General features: G+C 43.6%; 1 protein-coding gene across 10 annotated transcripts in view; it reads left to right on the forward strand.

Moving 5' to 3' along the window:
• The window catches only part of PTPDC1 (protein tyrosine phosphatase domain containing 1), a 111,063-nt gene extending 98,130 nt beyond the window's left edge, over positions 1-12,933 (forward strand). For 8 of the 10 annotated variants that reach the window (XM_007655404.3, XM_029050878.2, XM_007655402.3 and 5 more), the window contains 3 exons: positions 2,760-2,945; positions 8,525-8,635; positions 12,191-12,933. In XM_007655404.3, the coding sequence (XP_007653594.1) occupies positions 2,760-2,945; positions 8,525-8,635; positions 12,191-12,307 (414 nt within the window). In that variant the 3' untranslated portion in view covers positions 12,308-12,933. Of the gene's footprint in view, positions 1-2,759; positions 2,946-5,643; positions 5,808-8,524; positions 8,636-12,190 lie in introns of those variants that run through there. The other 2 variants (XR_005659494.1, XM_039910201.1) reach the window with 2 other exon arrangements.
• Positions 12,934-17,257: the final 4,324 nt, after the last annotated feature.

Raw genomic sequence — 17,257 nt, forward strand, 5'->3', positions numbered from 1 at the left:
TAATCTTGGTATTTGTTAAGCGCTTACTATGTGCAGAGCACTGTTCTAAGTGCTGGGGTAGACACAGGGGAATCAGATTGTCCCACGTGGGGCTCACAGTCTTAATCCCCATTTTACAGATGAGGTAACTGAGGCACAGAGAAGTGAAGTGACTTGCCCACAGTCACACAGCTGACAAGTGGCAGAGCCGGGATTCGAACCCATGACCTCTGACTCCAAAGCCCATGCTCTTTCCACTGAGCCACGCTGCTTCTCCAAGGTCACCAGTAAAGATCCTGAACAGATACTTAAATGACCCAGGGCCAACCCTCATGGCCAACCACTTAACAGACCCCCCCACCCTGCCATTTGATATCTTTGGGGTGCACCCTCGAACCAGCTGGGTACTCACCCCCTACCCCCAGTAGGATGGTTAGGAGTGGACTCTTCCAACTTGTCGATATGGCTGTCCTGACATCCAGATAGATTATTGCTATTATCTCATTATTATTTATGTATGTTTTATTGCCACTTTATCCTAGGAGAGTAAATTTGCTATCCAGGGCCATGTTTGGTTGCTTCCTGATACCTTTTGCTTTTCTTGGTGGCTGCAAATTGATTGTCTGATGCTTCGTTCTCATATCTTCCCAAGTTATTGATGTTAAACTGACCACATCTAGTCTTCCTTTTCTCCTCTCATCAAGAGGGGTACATCATTTGCCCTATTCCAATCCTCCATGATTTCTCAAAGTCAATAGCTAGTGGCTCTCCATTCACATCTGCCAATTACATAAATTCCCTTGGATGCTGCCTTCATCCCACCTGATTTAAATGCATCCGGTTTTTAAAATACCCTTTAACCATACCTTCCCTGATTCTAGTTTGACTTTCCAACCTTTTACTCCAAGGGGAGCTTGCCTTGGTCAGTAGTTCACTTCTGATCTTTTTTGTAATGTGCCTTTTCTCATCCATCTGTTATTAGATTTCCCTTCCTGCCTACCGGGGGGCATGACATTTTCCCTGGTTTCCTCTCTATCTAATACAATTGAAGAATGCTTTTTATGCTTCATTCTAGTTTTCCTTTCAAGCCTTCATTTTTCTAATCTTGTCCTTACCTAATCACACTAGTTCTTTGTACTCTTGTGGCCTAATTTCCACTTTGGGGGTAGTTTTTCCATTTGCCCTTTAGGACCTCAAGAATTCAATTTATTGTAATTTGTAGCCGCATATCCTTAAGTGAAAGGCATTAGTAATATGAAGAACTATCATTAAGTTGCTAAGAGCATTTTTTTTGCTCCAAATCCTCAGTATTATTTCATAGGCACAGTCTGCAAAATAAGTGGACCTGACCTAAAATCATGTCTCGGTAGAAGCACTTTAAATTTAATTTAGAACTTGTTTTTATGAGCACTAGATTCAGTGGAGCTTTACTTATTAGGATTGATCAGTAGATTTATGAAGTTAAGCTGCAAGGCCCTCATTAATTTTTCAATAAGATATGTTTATTGTTTCTAAATATCCTTATTCAGGTGCTTTAGACTTAAATCTTTAAACACACAAGGCCCTTCATTGAAGGTGCGTTTATTCCTCTAGGCCTTCCTAGTCCCCGTGATTCCTCTAAGTAACACTGGGATTTGGGAATAAGCAAGGGGAAAGGCATAGGAAGTCAATTAATAGCCAAGGATGGATATTGAGATGCTTTCCCGTTTTCCCTTTATTTGCTTTAGGATCAAGTTAATTTTCTTGAGCTAAGAAAAGAATGAAGTTGGGGGAAAAGAGGAAAGCTCATCTTCTAACAGGATAGTCTGAGCATATACATATTGTGTGTGTGTGTGTGTGTGTGTGTGTGTGTGCGCGCACGCATGCATGCGTCTAATCTTCCGTTTAAAAACGATTACCAAGAATTTTCTGAAGGGAAAATTTTATTTTGTGATGCCATTTATCTCTTTGTATGTGATAAATAAGGATATTTTTCCAGATAGATAAATTATTTAGGAAGCCTGAGAATTCACAATTTTTCAATAACATAAATCCAGTGGAGTTCTGGAAGGCTCCAGAGCAACCTAATTGGATTGAATTCAGAATAGCAATATTTCTGCCTGTTTTACTATGCATGCCTTACTGCACCCTGCCTACACTGTGCTGGAGTAAAGGTCAACCTTTTATTCATTTACATTAAAGATAATGGAATTAAAATGACTAGAGATAAGTGACAACTCTTGGAAAGTTTTGAGTTGAGAATCAAGGGCGGCCCTCTGCTTTGAAGAGTGTGTTTTATTCAATAGAACTTTTGCTGCAGTGTTATCAGTTAAAGAAATTAAAGCTTAATTTCAAAGATAGTAAATTACCATTTTCATTTTCCCAGACGAAATGTGAAACTGCCACCAATTTAGGTAGTTGGAAGGCTTTGGGGAGATTTTTATGAGGTCTTCAAGTCAATCTAATGGAATCAGATTCAAAGGTGTGTGTTTGGTGTGTGTTTTCTTTTTTTTCCTCTTCAAGGTACCACGTATGATTCTGAAACCAGGTTTAGTAGAAATAAATCCTTTACATGTAATCCCCTCCTAACGAAAGTCAGATTCTAAAGCTCTTCCGTAGATTAAGCTATCACTCTTCTGGCTTTCTTTCATTTTGAGAGTCCATTTGATTGCAGTAGATTAATATTTGTGTTCCCCTGGATAACCTCTTCTGCACAGCCAAAAGCAGCCAATGTTGACAATAACAAAAAAATATGTTAACGTTAAGAAGAGCCATGCCATTGTTTTTGTGTTCTTTTTTAGAAAGAGCTGAATTCCCGAGATGGAGCTTGGGAAAAAATATGTGGAGAAAGAGATCCTTTTATCCTCTGTAGCTTGATGTGGTCCTGGGTAGAACAACTAAAGGAACCCATTATAACTAAAGACGATATTGACATGTTGGCCAGCAGATGCACAGACACCCGGGAAGCACTTTCTTTCCTAGAAAAGGTAATAACGATGTTTGCCCAGATATTATTTAGTTACTGTGGAAAGTCAATTGTGCAAATGTTGGTATTCTGAACAGATCAGCTATCTGACCTAAGGCTAGTCCGTTGAATAAAAAAAAAAAGTTAAAATAATTGAATACAATTGTTCATATGCTTTATCTGATCCAAACCCAATTTTGTTCAGTTATCCAGATTCTCTCAAAAGCAGGTATAGGTCTCGTCTGCTCATCAGTTAGTTGCACCTTAGACCACGGAACCGCAGAAGCTTCAGGGCTGGGCTGATAAGTGATCTGGGTCTGCCCTAGTGGGTTCTCCTGCCTCCTCTTCCCCTCCCCTCAGCCCCCCAAGGCGCCTTTGGACAGACAAGCCACAGCCCTTCTCTCTCTAGTTTCCTTTTTCCACAAGACGAAGAAGCTGTAGCTCCTGAAACTCCTTCAGCAATCCCCAGAAGACGTTTCTCACAAGTAAGTCTAACCCTCAGGCCCAGGGCAGTGAAGGGGGAAACACAGGTATCCCTGCTCCCTACCCACCCAAGCAAACTGAGTACCTGTGATCTGAATTAGCCAGCCTGTGGTGTGCCTGATGGAGTGCCTTTTTGCTCCTGACATTGGGAAAGAGGGGGGCTCCCCATCTTGAAAACTTCTAACTCTCCCAGAGGGGGTGGGGAAGGAAGCAGCCCTCTCAACCCCCATTCTCAGGGTCTGCTAGGGGATAGGACTATGTCCCCCTTCTCCTGTCCAGTGACACTCTGCCCTCCAGAAAGATTCTTCTTCAGTGGAGACCTCCAGTTATACCCTGGGGACACTTCCAACAGAGGAGCAAGCTGCAGAGGATCCAGGGGATACAGGACCTCTCTCTTGCCCGGGGGAGTTCACACTCCCTGCTGCCACCCTAAGAATATACAGACATTCAATTGAACTGAATTTTTTCCGACTCCACTGCTTGCAAAATATTTTTACGTCTGCCCCCACCATTGTAAGTGTAAGCTCCTTGTGGGCAGGAAACATGTCATGTGCTTCTGTTGGACTTTCCCAAGCATTTAGTATGATGCATTGCATTCATTCGATGTTCAATCAATACAATTACTAATACTCCTCCTCCTCCTCCTACTTCCACTCTGTCCCCCAACATCCTGGGAAAGGCTTTCAGGCCAGCGCCCATCCCCCCCACCCATGTCCCCTCTGCTGGAGTGGGTTGGGGGGGTGGGAAGAACCTCTCCCCTATAGGGGAGCCCCTTTTCTGGCCACCACCTCCTCTACTTTACTCCACCCTTCACACTGGGTTTCTACTGGTTAGAGAAGCAGCATGGCTTAGTGGAAAGATCATGGGCTTGGGAGTCAGAGGTTGTGGGTTCTAATCCCGGCTCTGCCACTTGTCAGCTGTATGACTTTGGGCAAGTCACTTAACTTCTCTGGGCCTCAGTTACCTCATCTGGAAAATGGGGATTAAGACTGTGAGCCCCATGTGGGACAACCTGATGACCTTGTATCTACCCCAGAGCTTAGAACATTGCTTGGCACATAGTAAGCACTTAACAAATACCAACATTATTATTATTATTATTATTATTCCTGCTTAATTCAATCCCGTGCCCAGTGTGTTGCTCAGCCCCTTCCCCTCACAAGTGCTTGGTCTTCTCCCTTAGGCCAAGGCCCTGTCTTTGGTATAAAAGATGGGAAGACTCTCCTGGCTCGCAGCACCGAGTGGGTAATAGCCTGCCAGCTCTTCTGACCATATCCCTTTTGACTGCACTCCTTGTGGGAGGCCAAAGTCCTCTTGGCAGCCTCCTGTGCAGTCGAGTTGTCCTTCGGTTCAAAGATGTGGGTGGCAGTGGGAAACGCCAATGTTACTTGCACAAACACGGGGTCGCCAACCACCCCCGCCCCCTTTCTCTATTTCTCTATCTCTTATCCTTTCTCTCCCTCACCTCAGGGGGAAAAAAATGCTCTAGCCCTTAAGAGGCCAGAGTGCATCCTAGAAGCAAGAGCCACGCCCAGCATCCTTTATTCAGCTGCCGTTCTTTACCTGGAGACGTAATAGGGAGGGGAAGTTCTTGGGCGATAGTTCCCTAGCCCAGGGGCAGGTATCCTTAACAGGAGGGTCTCCCAGGTAAGGAGCCCTCCCGGGAGTTTTTAACGAACAAACAGAAATCAACCTTCCTTTTCCTCTGGGCACTTCACCGCTCCTTAGACTCAGTCAGGCAGGCCACCACTGTGTAAGAGCTGTGGACCTACTCCCCACTGCTCCGGCTGCTCCCTCCCACTGTAGGTACCAGGGCATCGACCGCTAAACCAGCAGCCCCTTAAGTGCCTGTCCTGTGAATCACCCCAAGCCAAGCAGTGTGGGCATTGCGCAGACCGCTCCATGGTACTGGAGTCTGCTGCAGCAATGCCACGCACAGGAATCCTAGATGAGGTAAGCCACTCTGCGCCAATCGCCACCTCAACCGACCCCATCCTGGGCCGCTCAGGCAAGCGTTTGATGTAGCGTAGCGAGTATAAGCCCAGCCCCCAAAAGGGCTGCAGTTCGAGACTGACTGAGCGTAAAATTCTGGCATTGATTGTTCAATGATAGCATGCTCCCTTGCCAAAGAGGAGGCTTAAATTTGAGTACCAACTGAAGTAGATGCATTCTCTTACCTTCCCTACTTCCCACTACCATGTGCCCTACCTACCCAATGCTCTTGCTCACCCTGCTAGAGATGCAGGACAGAGACCCTGTTCTCCAGGGACGGCTCCTGCTCCTTCTTCCTTCAAGGGCCAAATCTGATGAGGAAGAGAGTCCCATCTTACCCACTACCTACCCAAGCGGTGAATTTCCCAGAAGGTGAACTCCAACGGAGATCTCGGAAAGAATGGAAGAAGTAAGTGGCCTTACCCCTAAACCTGCAGACCAAGAAAGTGACCCAATTTCCCCTCAAAGATGGTGGGTGGTGCCATCTGTGACGAGGCAATCCTACATGGGACCCTTCTGGAAACCCTCTAATTTCGAATATTGCACCTACATCAGGGAGAAATTGTGTCTTATACAGAGGATCTTGGGTGAGCTTCTGATTAAACTCAGAGGGCTATGAAATCATCTGAAATGTGTTGGAGAGCTGGCCTTTACTCAATTTCAATGAAACTGTGTTCAGGGCACAAAGCGAACTACCCAAAGATGTTTGGCTCTCAATAGGATCCTCAGATGAGGACAGCCTAGATGCAAGAGCCCTCTAGTTCCAAGGCCGGAAGGACCTCTGCATCCTGACCATGACCCTTGAGGCACCTACCCGACTCCATTCCCAACATCTGAAAGTGATTTTCTCATTGCTAACGCAAGAGCCCATTGAGCCGCGGCAATCCCACTCCGACGATAATTCACCAAGAAAATTTCCAATAGCGGAAGCATCGGCAAGCTGCATCAGGGAGCTGTAAGCACTAGCGTCTCATCTCTCTCTCTCTCTCTCTCTCTCTCTTTCACACACACACACACAAACACACATGCACACCAAATCCGAGGCCATTCTTCGTACCCTGTCTGGTTTCCTGCTGAAGGTCACAATCAAGTTCTCCGAAAACCAACAGTTCACCTTTTCAGCCTTCTTTTCCAACCTACACAGAGACACCTGGGAAGCAGTATTATTCACCTTGGCACCTGAAGGAACTTAAGTCACTGCCTAGACAGAACAGAACAGGACCAATCCATCAGCTGAAACCACCACCATTCATATAGTCTGGTTTTCATGTCATGGAACAACCTGTCTCCAAAAGAACACTCTATCTCTCCATCTCTCTCTCTCTCTCTCTCTCCCCCCGCTCCCCTCTCTCTTTCTGTGACTCACAGACTCTATCGAATTCTGCCACAACAAGGCTGGCATCTGATTTGACTAGCAGAAAGCAGCCCACTCTGTCAGGGATGGGCCACCAGAGCCAGCATCCTGTCCAGCATATGCAAAGCAGCAACCTGACCCCCTCAACAAGCACTTACTAGACCATGACCCAATACCAGATCGAGAAATTCATTTCGGATCCTCGGTCCTTCGGACCTACTCTGGTAACAGTCTTTTTTCTCCCACCTGCAGGAGTTTTCATTAGACTACTTAATTAATGAGCTGATAAGACTTATTCCCCTCTTTGAGAGAAACAGAGGTTACTTCCATGTAACCTTTGTTCTCCTAAGACAAGTAGTTTCATCAGCTCATCATTAGGTAACCCCTTCAGGGTGTACTTGCGGACTTGTAACTACAAAGTTTCAGGGCTAGGCTGCTAGGAGACCCGGACCTATCCGAATGGGTCCAGGCCCTGCCCCTCCCCCCTCCCCTTATCCTCCACCTGATGGGATTTGGGCAGATCAGCCCTTACCCTCTCCGGGTTCTGTACAGAGTCAGAGGTGAGATAAGCCAGAACTGGTAAAACAGTAAGTGCCATTGCAGCTGTTCCAGGATGAATGACTTCAAAGCAGATGGCTTTGGTATTTTTCTTTATGGAATGGCTCCCGGCTGGGGTGTAGGGGGCCACTCTGGGGTTGGGGTGGAGGGAAAGCTGGCTGCTCAAGTCGCAGCTCTTTCAGCTGACAGGACACAGTTCCCCGGCCAAGCCAAGGGACATGTGGGGTTCCCATCTTCTTCTCTGGGCTACAGGGAGAGCTGCTCTGGCTCATGCCCTCCTCCCAGCATGCCGCCCACTCATTGCCATCCTCCCTGGTCACAGGTTCTTAATGCTTGGGCCGTTCTGGTTTTAAAAAAAAGGACTTTTACTTTTACCCCCGATCGGTGTGCAACAGGGAAGCATAATAGAAATGTTCATTAAGTGCGTACACATATACACACACACACACACGCAAGCACGCACCCTCCCTAAGATCGATCTCACCAGCAGGACAGTAGGGTGAGGTGTGATGAGCTGAGGAGGAGATACACACCTTCAGAGAACAAAGGTTTCAAGTAAGTAACCTCAACTTTTCTGGACTAGCCTGAATCACAATTAATTTGGATAATTGGCTTTCTTCAGTATATAATTCTTGTTTCTTTGAGGATTAAGTTATTAATCCTTTATATCAACAACTCAGTATAAGCTTTCATTTATTAAGTTTAATAAAGACTAATTATTACAAAAGTTGAATATTGAAAAAAAGCCGATGATCAAAAATCTCTTCTCAAGTTGAAGTGTAGAAAATTCTGAATCTTTGGCTAAAAGCGAAAAAAGACCCACAGGGCTTTGATATAAGATCTAAAAGGCCAGCCTAATGGGCTTGCTGTTATTAAATGGCTCAACCACTAACATTTTTATTTCTTTTGGAAGCAGCAACTATGAAAAGAAAGAAAAAACCCTTTAAGTTCATTGAGGGAAATACCATTCCAATCTCTCGTTGGTCTTCAGAGTCCACTAGAATTTCAGTGAAATTCATCATCAGTACTGTGTGATGCTACCCAAACTTGAGAATCACATGAAAACAGTAATGGATACTTATTATATAGTACATAAAACTTATTTTTTAGCTTCTTGAGCCAAAATCTATTGATTCTGTTCACTCAACTGCACTTAAGTCTTTTCTTGAAATATATCTTTTAAACTTGCTCTCATTTTCATTTTGCTAAAACAGGGACAACACCAGACTATTCTCTGTATCTTGCACTGTGTAGTAAACTTACGAGCGATTCCAGTGGAAGTGGAGGAAGCTTTTCTTGTGCGAGCCATTAAAGCTTTCACTAAGGCAAGTAGCCATCGTTATCTCCAAATTAATGAAATTTTATTAAAATTGAGTGCTCAAAAGTTACCACGTTTTCTTTTCATTGAAATGCTTGTTAACTCTTACACTGACTCTTTGACAAGGAATTTTCAAATTGTAGTAATACACATATGAAAGGATACTTAGGTCTTTTTTATGGTATTCGTCAAGTGCTATGTGTCAAACACTGTTCTAAGAGCTGGGGTAGATACAAGTTCATTAGGTTGGACACAGTCCCGGTCCCGCATGGGGCTCACAGTCTAAGTAGGAGTCTTTTAACAATAAAGAACAGTGGGATAAAGAATTTATATACAAGTAAGGGAAGAAACATACGATTGTATTTTGATGAAATCATGTAAGCCCTCAGTAATTATCCCTGATGGATAAATTGATGTACCTTGTAAAAACCAGAAAATTATTTTCTTGCTGAGCCAGTCCTATTTTGGTCTTAAACCAAGAATAATTATTCAATCAGTGGTATATGAGCACTTACCTTGTGCAGAGCACTGTACTGTTTGTGAGAGTACATTACGGTTGGTAGACATGATCTCTGCCCTCAATCTAGTGCTGTGAGGGTGGGGTAAGTACCTAAGTGCTTAGGGGATGGGGCTATGTGCATGGGTGAAGCTGAAGGGAGGGAAAATAGGATGGGAGGACGAGAGCTTGGTCAGAGAAGGCTTGCTGGAGGAGATATTATTTTAGTAAGTCTTTGAAAATGTGGAGCCTGAGAAGGAGCAGCCAGAGAGGTAGGAGGAGAACCAGGAGAGGACAGTGTCAGTGAAACCAAGGTGTCCAGGAGAAGGGGTAGTCACAGTGTCAAAGGCAACTGAGAGCTCAAGGAGAACTAGGATGGAGTAGAGTCTGTTGGTTTTGGCAAGGAGGAGGTCACTGGTGATTTTGGAGAGAGAGCAACTTTAGTGGAGTAGAGGTGGTGGAAGCCAGGTAGCAGAGGGTCTAGAAGGGAGCTGGAGAGGAGGACGTGGAGGCAATAGGAGTAAACAACTCATTCAAGAAGTTTGGGCAGGAATGGTAGGAGGGAGATGGGGCGATAACTGGAAGGGGCAGTTGAGATTGTGAGAGCGTTGGTTTTTTTTTAGGCTAGGAGATACATAGGTGTGTTTTGAAGGGAGGGTGGAAGGACCCATTAGAGAGTGAACTGTTAAAGATAGCAGTGAGGGAGGGAAAAAGAGTGGGTGCAGGCATTTTAATAAGGTGCGAAGAGATACAGTCAGAGGCGCAGGAGGAGGGGGTAGGTTTTGAAAAGAGATGGGAGATCTCCTATTGGGAGATGGCTGGAAAGATGAGAGAGTAGACATGGGATTTGGAGGGATAAGGGGGACATAACTGTGGTTTTGTTAAGTGCTTACAAATGTGCCAAGCACTGCACTAAGCATTAGGGTAGATACAAGATGATCAGGTCCCTTATGGGGCTCACAGTCTAAGTAAGAGGGAGAACAGGTATTGAATCCCCATTTTGCAGGTGAGGGAACTGAGGCATAGAGACGTGAAGTGACTTGCCCAAGGTCACACAGTAGGTAAGTGGCAGAGTCAGCATTAGAACTCTAACTTCCAGGCCTGTGCTCTTTCCACTAGGTCACTGTTGCTTCCCTGGGGGAGTTCACACCTGTTGGTTTTTGTCAGTTAAGTAGATGGCTAGGTCATTGGGGGCGAGAAATGTGGGAGGCGGTGGTGCTGTGGGGTTTAAGGAGGGAGTTGGAAGTCAACAATAGTTGGCAATCCACTGAGAATTTAATATTCAGCATTGGCAGTTCAGTTCTGGGTTCTGGCCTTGGAAAATCCTAAACAAAGAACGTAGAATACTCCATTTCACCTCTTATCCTCTTGGTTTGCTTCAACCTCACAACACCAGGCTGATCTAAATCTGAGATTTATACTTCAGATTTAGGCAGGGAAACAATTGATTTTTCTCAGCTAAATTAACAATAATAAGGTTGGTATTTGTTAAGCACTTACTATGTGCCAAGCACTGTTCTAAGGGCTGGGGTAGATACAAGGTAATCAGGTTGTCCCACGTAGGGCTCACAGTCTTCATCCCCATTTTACAGATGAGGTAACTGAGGCACAGAGAAGTTAAGTTACTTGCCCAAGGTCACACAGCTGACAAGCGGCAGATCAGGGATTAGAACACATGACCTCTGACTCCCAAGCCTGGGCTCTTTCCACTGAGCCACGCTGCTTCCCTTGTGCCCACCCTCCCACCCCGTGGCTGAAATTTAAAATGGACGTAATCAAACAACCTTTTTTGAACCCTGAGCATTTTTCTGTCGAAAATGTTTCCGTTAGCATTTAATCTCCAGGGTATTGCATGAAGGCTAAGCATAGTTAAGTTTTGGGAATGCATTCATTCATTCATTCAATCTTATTTATTGAGTGTTTTCTGTGTACAAAGCACTGTACAAAACGCTTGGGAGAGTACAATAAACAGACGCACAATGAACTTACAGTCCAGACTGTATAGAAATCAAGGTCAGTTATACTGAATGAGTTCCAAATATTTTCAAGCGTTCAGAGTCCTCAAGATTATTTGATTGCCTACTGGGAGAGAGGCACTATTCTATGTACTGTAGTGTTATAAAATCAGTTTGATTGTGTTCACTGCTCTCAAGTCGAAACAAATACCAACTAAGGGAGGTTTTTGCTCTATGGGATCTGCTCTTCCTTTGGCAAAAGTCAAAAAGTAATTTGCACTTAAATTTTGGTACACAGCTAGTAAACACTTCCCACTGTATGGAATTTTGTATTTTATTGTTTTTTTAAAAAAATACAATAAGAACAGATCTGCAGACCAGCTAAGGAGTAAGGAATATTCTCAACAGAGAAAGTTGAAGAGGTAGGGAGGGGTTGGTTCTTAGAAACAACGTGTTTTTCTTTGTCAGATTTAGAAGTCTTAACTCAAATTGTTAAAGCTAATTGGAAAGAGAGAAACATAATTTTGGATTCATAATCCACAACCATTAGTCTGAGGCTGCAAAAACAAGTCCAAAGTCCATGTAGGTATCCTAGGAATATTCGAGCTGCAGGATTATTTTCAAAACCAACAAATGTCAACATTCAGGGCTTTCCCTTCAGCCCCTGGAAGGAGCCCCTGTAGAAATTGGCTCAGGGAGCTGATTTGGTTCCGCATTGAGTAACTCTGTTGATTTCCAGGACGGGTGGGGCCCTGCAGGGCCCCCATTTAGAACATTTGCCCCAATCTCCTCTTCCCTAGGGACAGGCTTGTTCAAACTGTACCAGCATTCAAATGTCTTCAAATATCTGAGGCAGCCTTTTGGTTTAAAATATCTGAACTGAATTCTGACTAGACTTTTCTTACAGTTTTATGTAATTTTCTTTCATGCTTTACCTGTGAATTAGACAGAGCCTTGTTTTAGCCCCACTCCTAACCACCCACCACCTCAAAGAAAAAAAAAACCCTCAAGGCATAGAGAATTATGGGGGCCTCCTTATATATTGAAAATCTTTTCCTTATACTTTTTGTAGGTGAACTGCATTTTAATAAAGTTTCCTATTTGTTACCAGATCAGTTTTGATTCTGAAAATGGACCAATGGTTTACCAGACCCTGAAAAAAGTATTTAAACACACATTAGAAGAAAAGAGAAAAGTTTCAAAAGAAGGATCAGAAAACCCTTCTTGATGTTTACAGATATATGTTCGGGTCCTCGAAAGATGCCAGGAAATGAACTGTGTGATGCTAGCTCCTTTATATTTGTGTTTTTTTCATTGCTGTGTATTTTAAAGTTGAAAAGCTTGATAAGATTTATGAGCATGCATGAAATATGTTGGATTTTTAAGCTGCTTTTTGTGGCTGTATCTGAGGCACTTCATATAAAATGAGATGTTTTTGTGGATTGTGAGTGATCTCTGTTATTTTGAAACTATTGACTTTAATCAGTGACCTATTGTGTGTGTATGCGTGGGTGTGTAAAATTGCCATAAGGTCAGTGCCATTTTCTTTTATTTAATTAATATTGTTGCATTAAGTATGTGAAGTTCACATTAATCTATTCTATTTTATATTATAGTTAATAAATGTGGCTATCTTCTCCAAAACAGTCAATTTGCTAGTCAAACTCTGTAGAATTCTTCAATGTAGGTAGTTTAGCAATAGAAAAACACTTAGAATGTCTGCCTTTTTTTCCTGTTGCTTAACTTATAGTAGGTCACCAAATGTCTTAAAATATTGCTCTATATTTGTGTCTGCAAATGTTGCCGTGGCAAGATAAAAAGCTTTTAAAAATAAATGATGGTGTGTTTCAAGGTGTTTTTATTATCTTCCAAGAGTTTTAATTAGCCCTGAAATGGGTTTCACTGAAAAACTGTTTCAGGAATTTTGCACCTGGAAAAACAGATATGTTTTTTCTCCAGTAACTCTGCAGCAGTACACTGACCACCCTTGAGGACTTAAAGCCCTGTTCACTTTCTCTGAACTGCTACTTGGCAGTTATCTGTGTATTAACTTGAGAAATGTGCGACTCATTTTAATGAGGGAAGAAAACTGAGCACTAGGTGATTTAGGAACTTAGAGGTGTGACTGGTTTTACCCCAGGGAAAGTAGGTACAAGCACTCTGGAGCCACCATTTTGGGGTGAGAGTGGCCTCTACAGAAAATCGCAACGGTACCAAGTCATAGGTGGAGGGTGGTCTCTACTAGTCCCACAGTGGACTTGTGGCTATCCTGGAGTCACTGCCGCCCCTTTCGTAGGGTGCTGTGGAGGTGGGGGGGCCAAAGAGGGGGGTCCCTGGGCTTTTTTAGTTCCCAGGTTACTGGTGAAGCAGTGTGATGATGAGAAACAACCGTGGCCTAGTGGAAAGAGCATTGCTGGGAATCAGAGGACCTGGGTCCCAATCCCAGCTCTGCCACTTGTCTCCTGTGTGACCTTGGGCAAGTCATTTAAATTCTCTGCACCTCAGTTTCCTCATCTGGAAAATGGGGATTAAAAATCCTACTCCCCCCTACTTAGACAGTGTCCCACCTGACTGTCGCGAATCTACCCCTCCGCTTAGTACTGTCCTTGGCACATAGCAAGTGCTTAACAAGTATCATTTTTATTATCACTATCATGTTGTAATGAAACAATAAGCCCTGCCATGACTGGATCAGACCCCTGGTCCAATCAACCAATCAATCAATGGTTCTGGGTAGGGGATGAGGCTATCAGCTCTGTTGTATTGTACTCTCCCAAGAGCTTAGTACACTGCTCTGCACACCATAAGAGCTCGATACTGTTGTCATTGTATCTATTGAGGGCTTACTGTGTGCAGAGCACTGTACTAAATGCTTGAGGGAGTACATTACAAGAGAGTTTGGTAGATATGACCCCTGCCCACAAGGAGCTTGCAGTCCCCAAGGAGAGGTATGCATTAAAATCAATTACAGATAGTGGAAATGGCAGAGTGTAAAGATAGGATGTAAGTGCTGTGGGGCTGGGACTTAGTATCAAAGTGCTTAAGGCTAGTATCCTGGCCTCCACCATAGCAATAGATGCTTGGAAAGAACTGTATGACGACGGTCCTCCCTGGTTTCTATCCCTCTAACATCCAGTTAATTGATCAATTGTATTTATTGAGCAGTTACTGGGTGCACAGCACTGTAATAATCATAATAATAATAAGGGTGGTATTTATTAAATGCTTACTATGTGCCAAGCACTGTTCTAAGCACTGGGGTAGATACAAGGTAATTAGGGTGTCCCACGTGGGGCTCACAGTCATAATCCCCATTTTACAGATGAGGTGACTGAGGCACAGAGAGGTTGAGTGACTTGCCCACAGTCACACAGCTAAGTGGTGGATCCGGGATTAGAACTCACGACCTCTGACTCCCAAGCCTGGTCTCTTTCCACTAAGCCACGCTGCTAAGGGCTTGGGAGAGTACAACAATATAACAGACACATTCCCTGCCCACAATGCGCTTATGGTAACTTTTCCCTCTAGTAACCAATTTTGAACGGCTCAACTGTGAATTTATCTAAAGCCCTCAAGAATGTGCTGATACTTTAGGCCCTTGGTAGCAATTCCATATGTTGAACACCCACTGTGTGAAGAAGAGTTTCCTTTTATTGGCTCCAACTCTGTTCTATTGCACTCTCCCAAGCGCTTACTGTGTGTAGAGCGAGGTACTAAGCACTCAATAAATACAATTGATTGTTTTGAACCAACTAACTTCAGGTTTCAATGGGTTCACCCTCATCCTGTTGCTTGGAGATTCAAACGAAAACAATTCTGCATTCACCCTTCACATGATTTTGTAAACTTCAACAGGCCCCCTCTCGACCTTTGTAATAATAATGATAATGGTATTTGCTAAGCACTTAGTATGTAGCCCTGGGGTGGATCCAACTTAATTAGGTCTTTCCAAATTGAAAGGTACCAGCCTTGTAAATCCCATCTTGTTTGTCCTTCCTGAGATTCAGCTACCGAAGCTGCAGACGGGTATTCCAGGTGGCAGAAACGATGTCTTTAGTTTTGTATTCCCTTCCTGACGATGCCTAGCATTTGACTGACCTTTTAAGCTGCTGTACTTTGGACCATCAACAATGGCTTTGAGATCTGTTTCCTGATAACTCAGAGCCCATTAGGTAATTGCAATTACTCAGGGATGGATTTTCCTTGCTGAAGTGCCTTGCATTTGCTTTCACTGAAGCTTATCTGCCAGGTTTCAGCCCCTCACTCAACTTTATGAGATTTTTCAATGGTTTATCCCCATCTGAAGGGTGTTTCAAAACCCAGAAAAGCATACTGTCATCTGCAAACTTGGAGATTTCACTGCAAGTTCATTCTTCGATAGATCAATCAATTATCGATCAATGGTACTTAATAGTGCACTTACTGTATGCAGAGCATTGTACTCACCTCTTGGGAGAGAACAGAACAACAGGAGCTTACAGTCTAGAAGGGAAGACAAACATTAAAATAAATAAATTACGGTCATGTACATAAGAGCTGTGAAGGTGAGGTGAATATCAAGTGCTTTAAAGGCTCAGATCCAAGTGCGTAGACTGTACAGAACGGAGAGGGAGAAGGGGGAAAGAGGCCTTAATCCCCCTTCTGGATTGTGAGCTCACTGTGGGCGGAGAACATCTCTACCATCTCTCTTACATTGTACTCTCCCAAGCACTTAGTACAGTGCTCTGCACACAGTAGGTAATTCAATTGATTGAAGGCCTCTTGGAGATGTGATTTTAATAAGGCTTTAAAGGTGGAGGTCTGTCGTATATGAAGTGGGAGGGAGTTCCTGCCCAGAGGGAGGACGTGGGCAAGGGGTCAGTGATGAGATAGATGAGATCGAGGCACACTGAGATCGAGGTACTTGGCATTACAGGAGCCAAGTGAGCAAGCTGGGCTGTAGAAGGAGATCACTGAGGTAAAATGGAAGGCGGAGAGCTGATTGGCTGCCTTAAAGCCAATAGTAGGGAGTTTCTGCAGCGGTGAATGGGCAGTTACTGGAGGTTCTTGAGGAGTGGGAATGTAGACTGAATGTTTTTTTCAGAAAAATGATCCAGGCTGCAGCATGAAGTATGAACTGGAGTGTTTGTGAAAGTGTTCAGCAAAGCTAGTCCTAGCACTGACCTCTGGGGGACCTCATTAAATACATATCGCCATCCTAAAAAGTAGCCATTTTTCCACTCCTGTGACCCAATTCCTACTCATGACAGATCCCCTCCAATCGAATCACTACTTAGTTATTTAAAAGCCTTTGATCTTGAACCTGGTGAAAGGCTTTTAGAACATCTAACTGTATTAGGTCTTCTGTCCACATGGTTATTGATCCCTTCCAAGAACTCCAGCAGATTAGTGAGGCATGATTTCCCCTTACAAAATCACGTCCTTCTCCTATAGATTGTGTTTCTTTAAATGCTCGCTGAGCCTAAATTATTGATCAATTTGCCAGTTATAGAAATGAGACTCACTAATCTATAGCTTCCAGGATCGCATTTGGAACCCTTTTTATAGATGGGAGTTACCCTGGCAGTTTACCAGTTCTCTGGTACAAGGACCATTTGTAACAATAGAACGCACTCTAGTCGGGAATTCAGTAACCACCTCCAAGTGCCTTGAGAACTCTCAGACCCAGTGACCTGTTTACATCTGGTTTATCAATCTAATCTAAAACATCTTGTGTGGTCACCATCATGTGATCCAATTCTTCTGAGCTGTCTGCTACTAAAAAAACAATTTGGCTGTGGGACTCTAATATCTCCCTCAATAAAGACTGAACTAAATAATTCACTGAGTCTTTCGGCTATCTCCTTCTCATTGTACAGTGAACCTTTTACCCAACAATCATTAAGTGGCTCCACTGATTCCCCAGCCAACTTTCTGCTTTTGATCTATTTGAAGAATCTTTTATTATTAGCTTTGGCATCGCTTGCAAGGTGATTTTCAAACTCCATTTTGGCTTGCCCAATTTCCTATTTGCACCTGACCTGTCACTCTATAGACTTTTTTGCTCTCCTTGCTCATGTGAGCTTTTTATCTTTTGAAAATGAATTCTTTCCTCGACCTTTTTTACCCTTCTAGTCAGCCAGACAGGGTTTCTGGTTGATAGCCTGTTTTTCTGTTGTTGTTATGACACACGTTTTAT

This window comes from Ornithorhynchus anatinus, chromosome X1 (assembly GCF_004115215.2).
Source record: "Ornithorhynchus anatinus isolate Pmale09 chromosome X1, mOrnAna1.pri.v4, whole genome shotgun sequence".
In the NCBI taxonomy this organism is placed as follows: Eukaryota; Metazoa; Chordata; class Mammalia; order Monotremata; family Ornithorhynchidae; genus Ornithorhynchus; species Ornithorhynchus anatinus.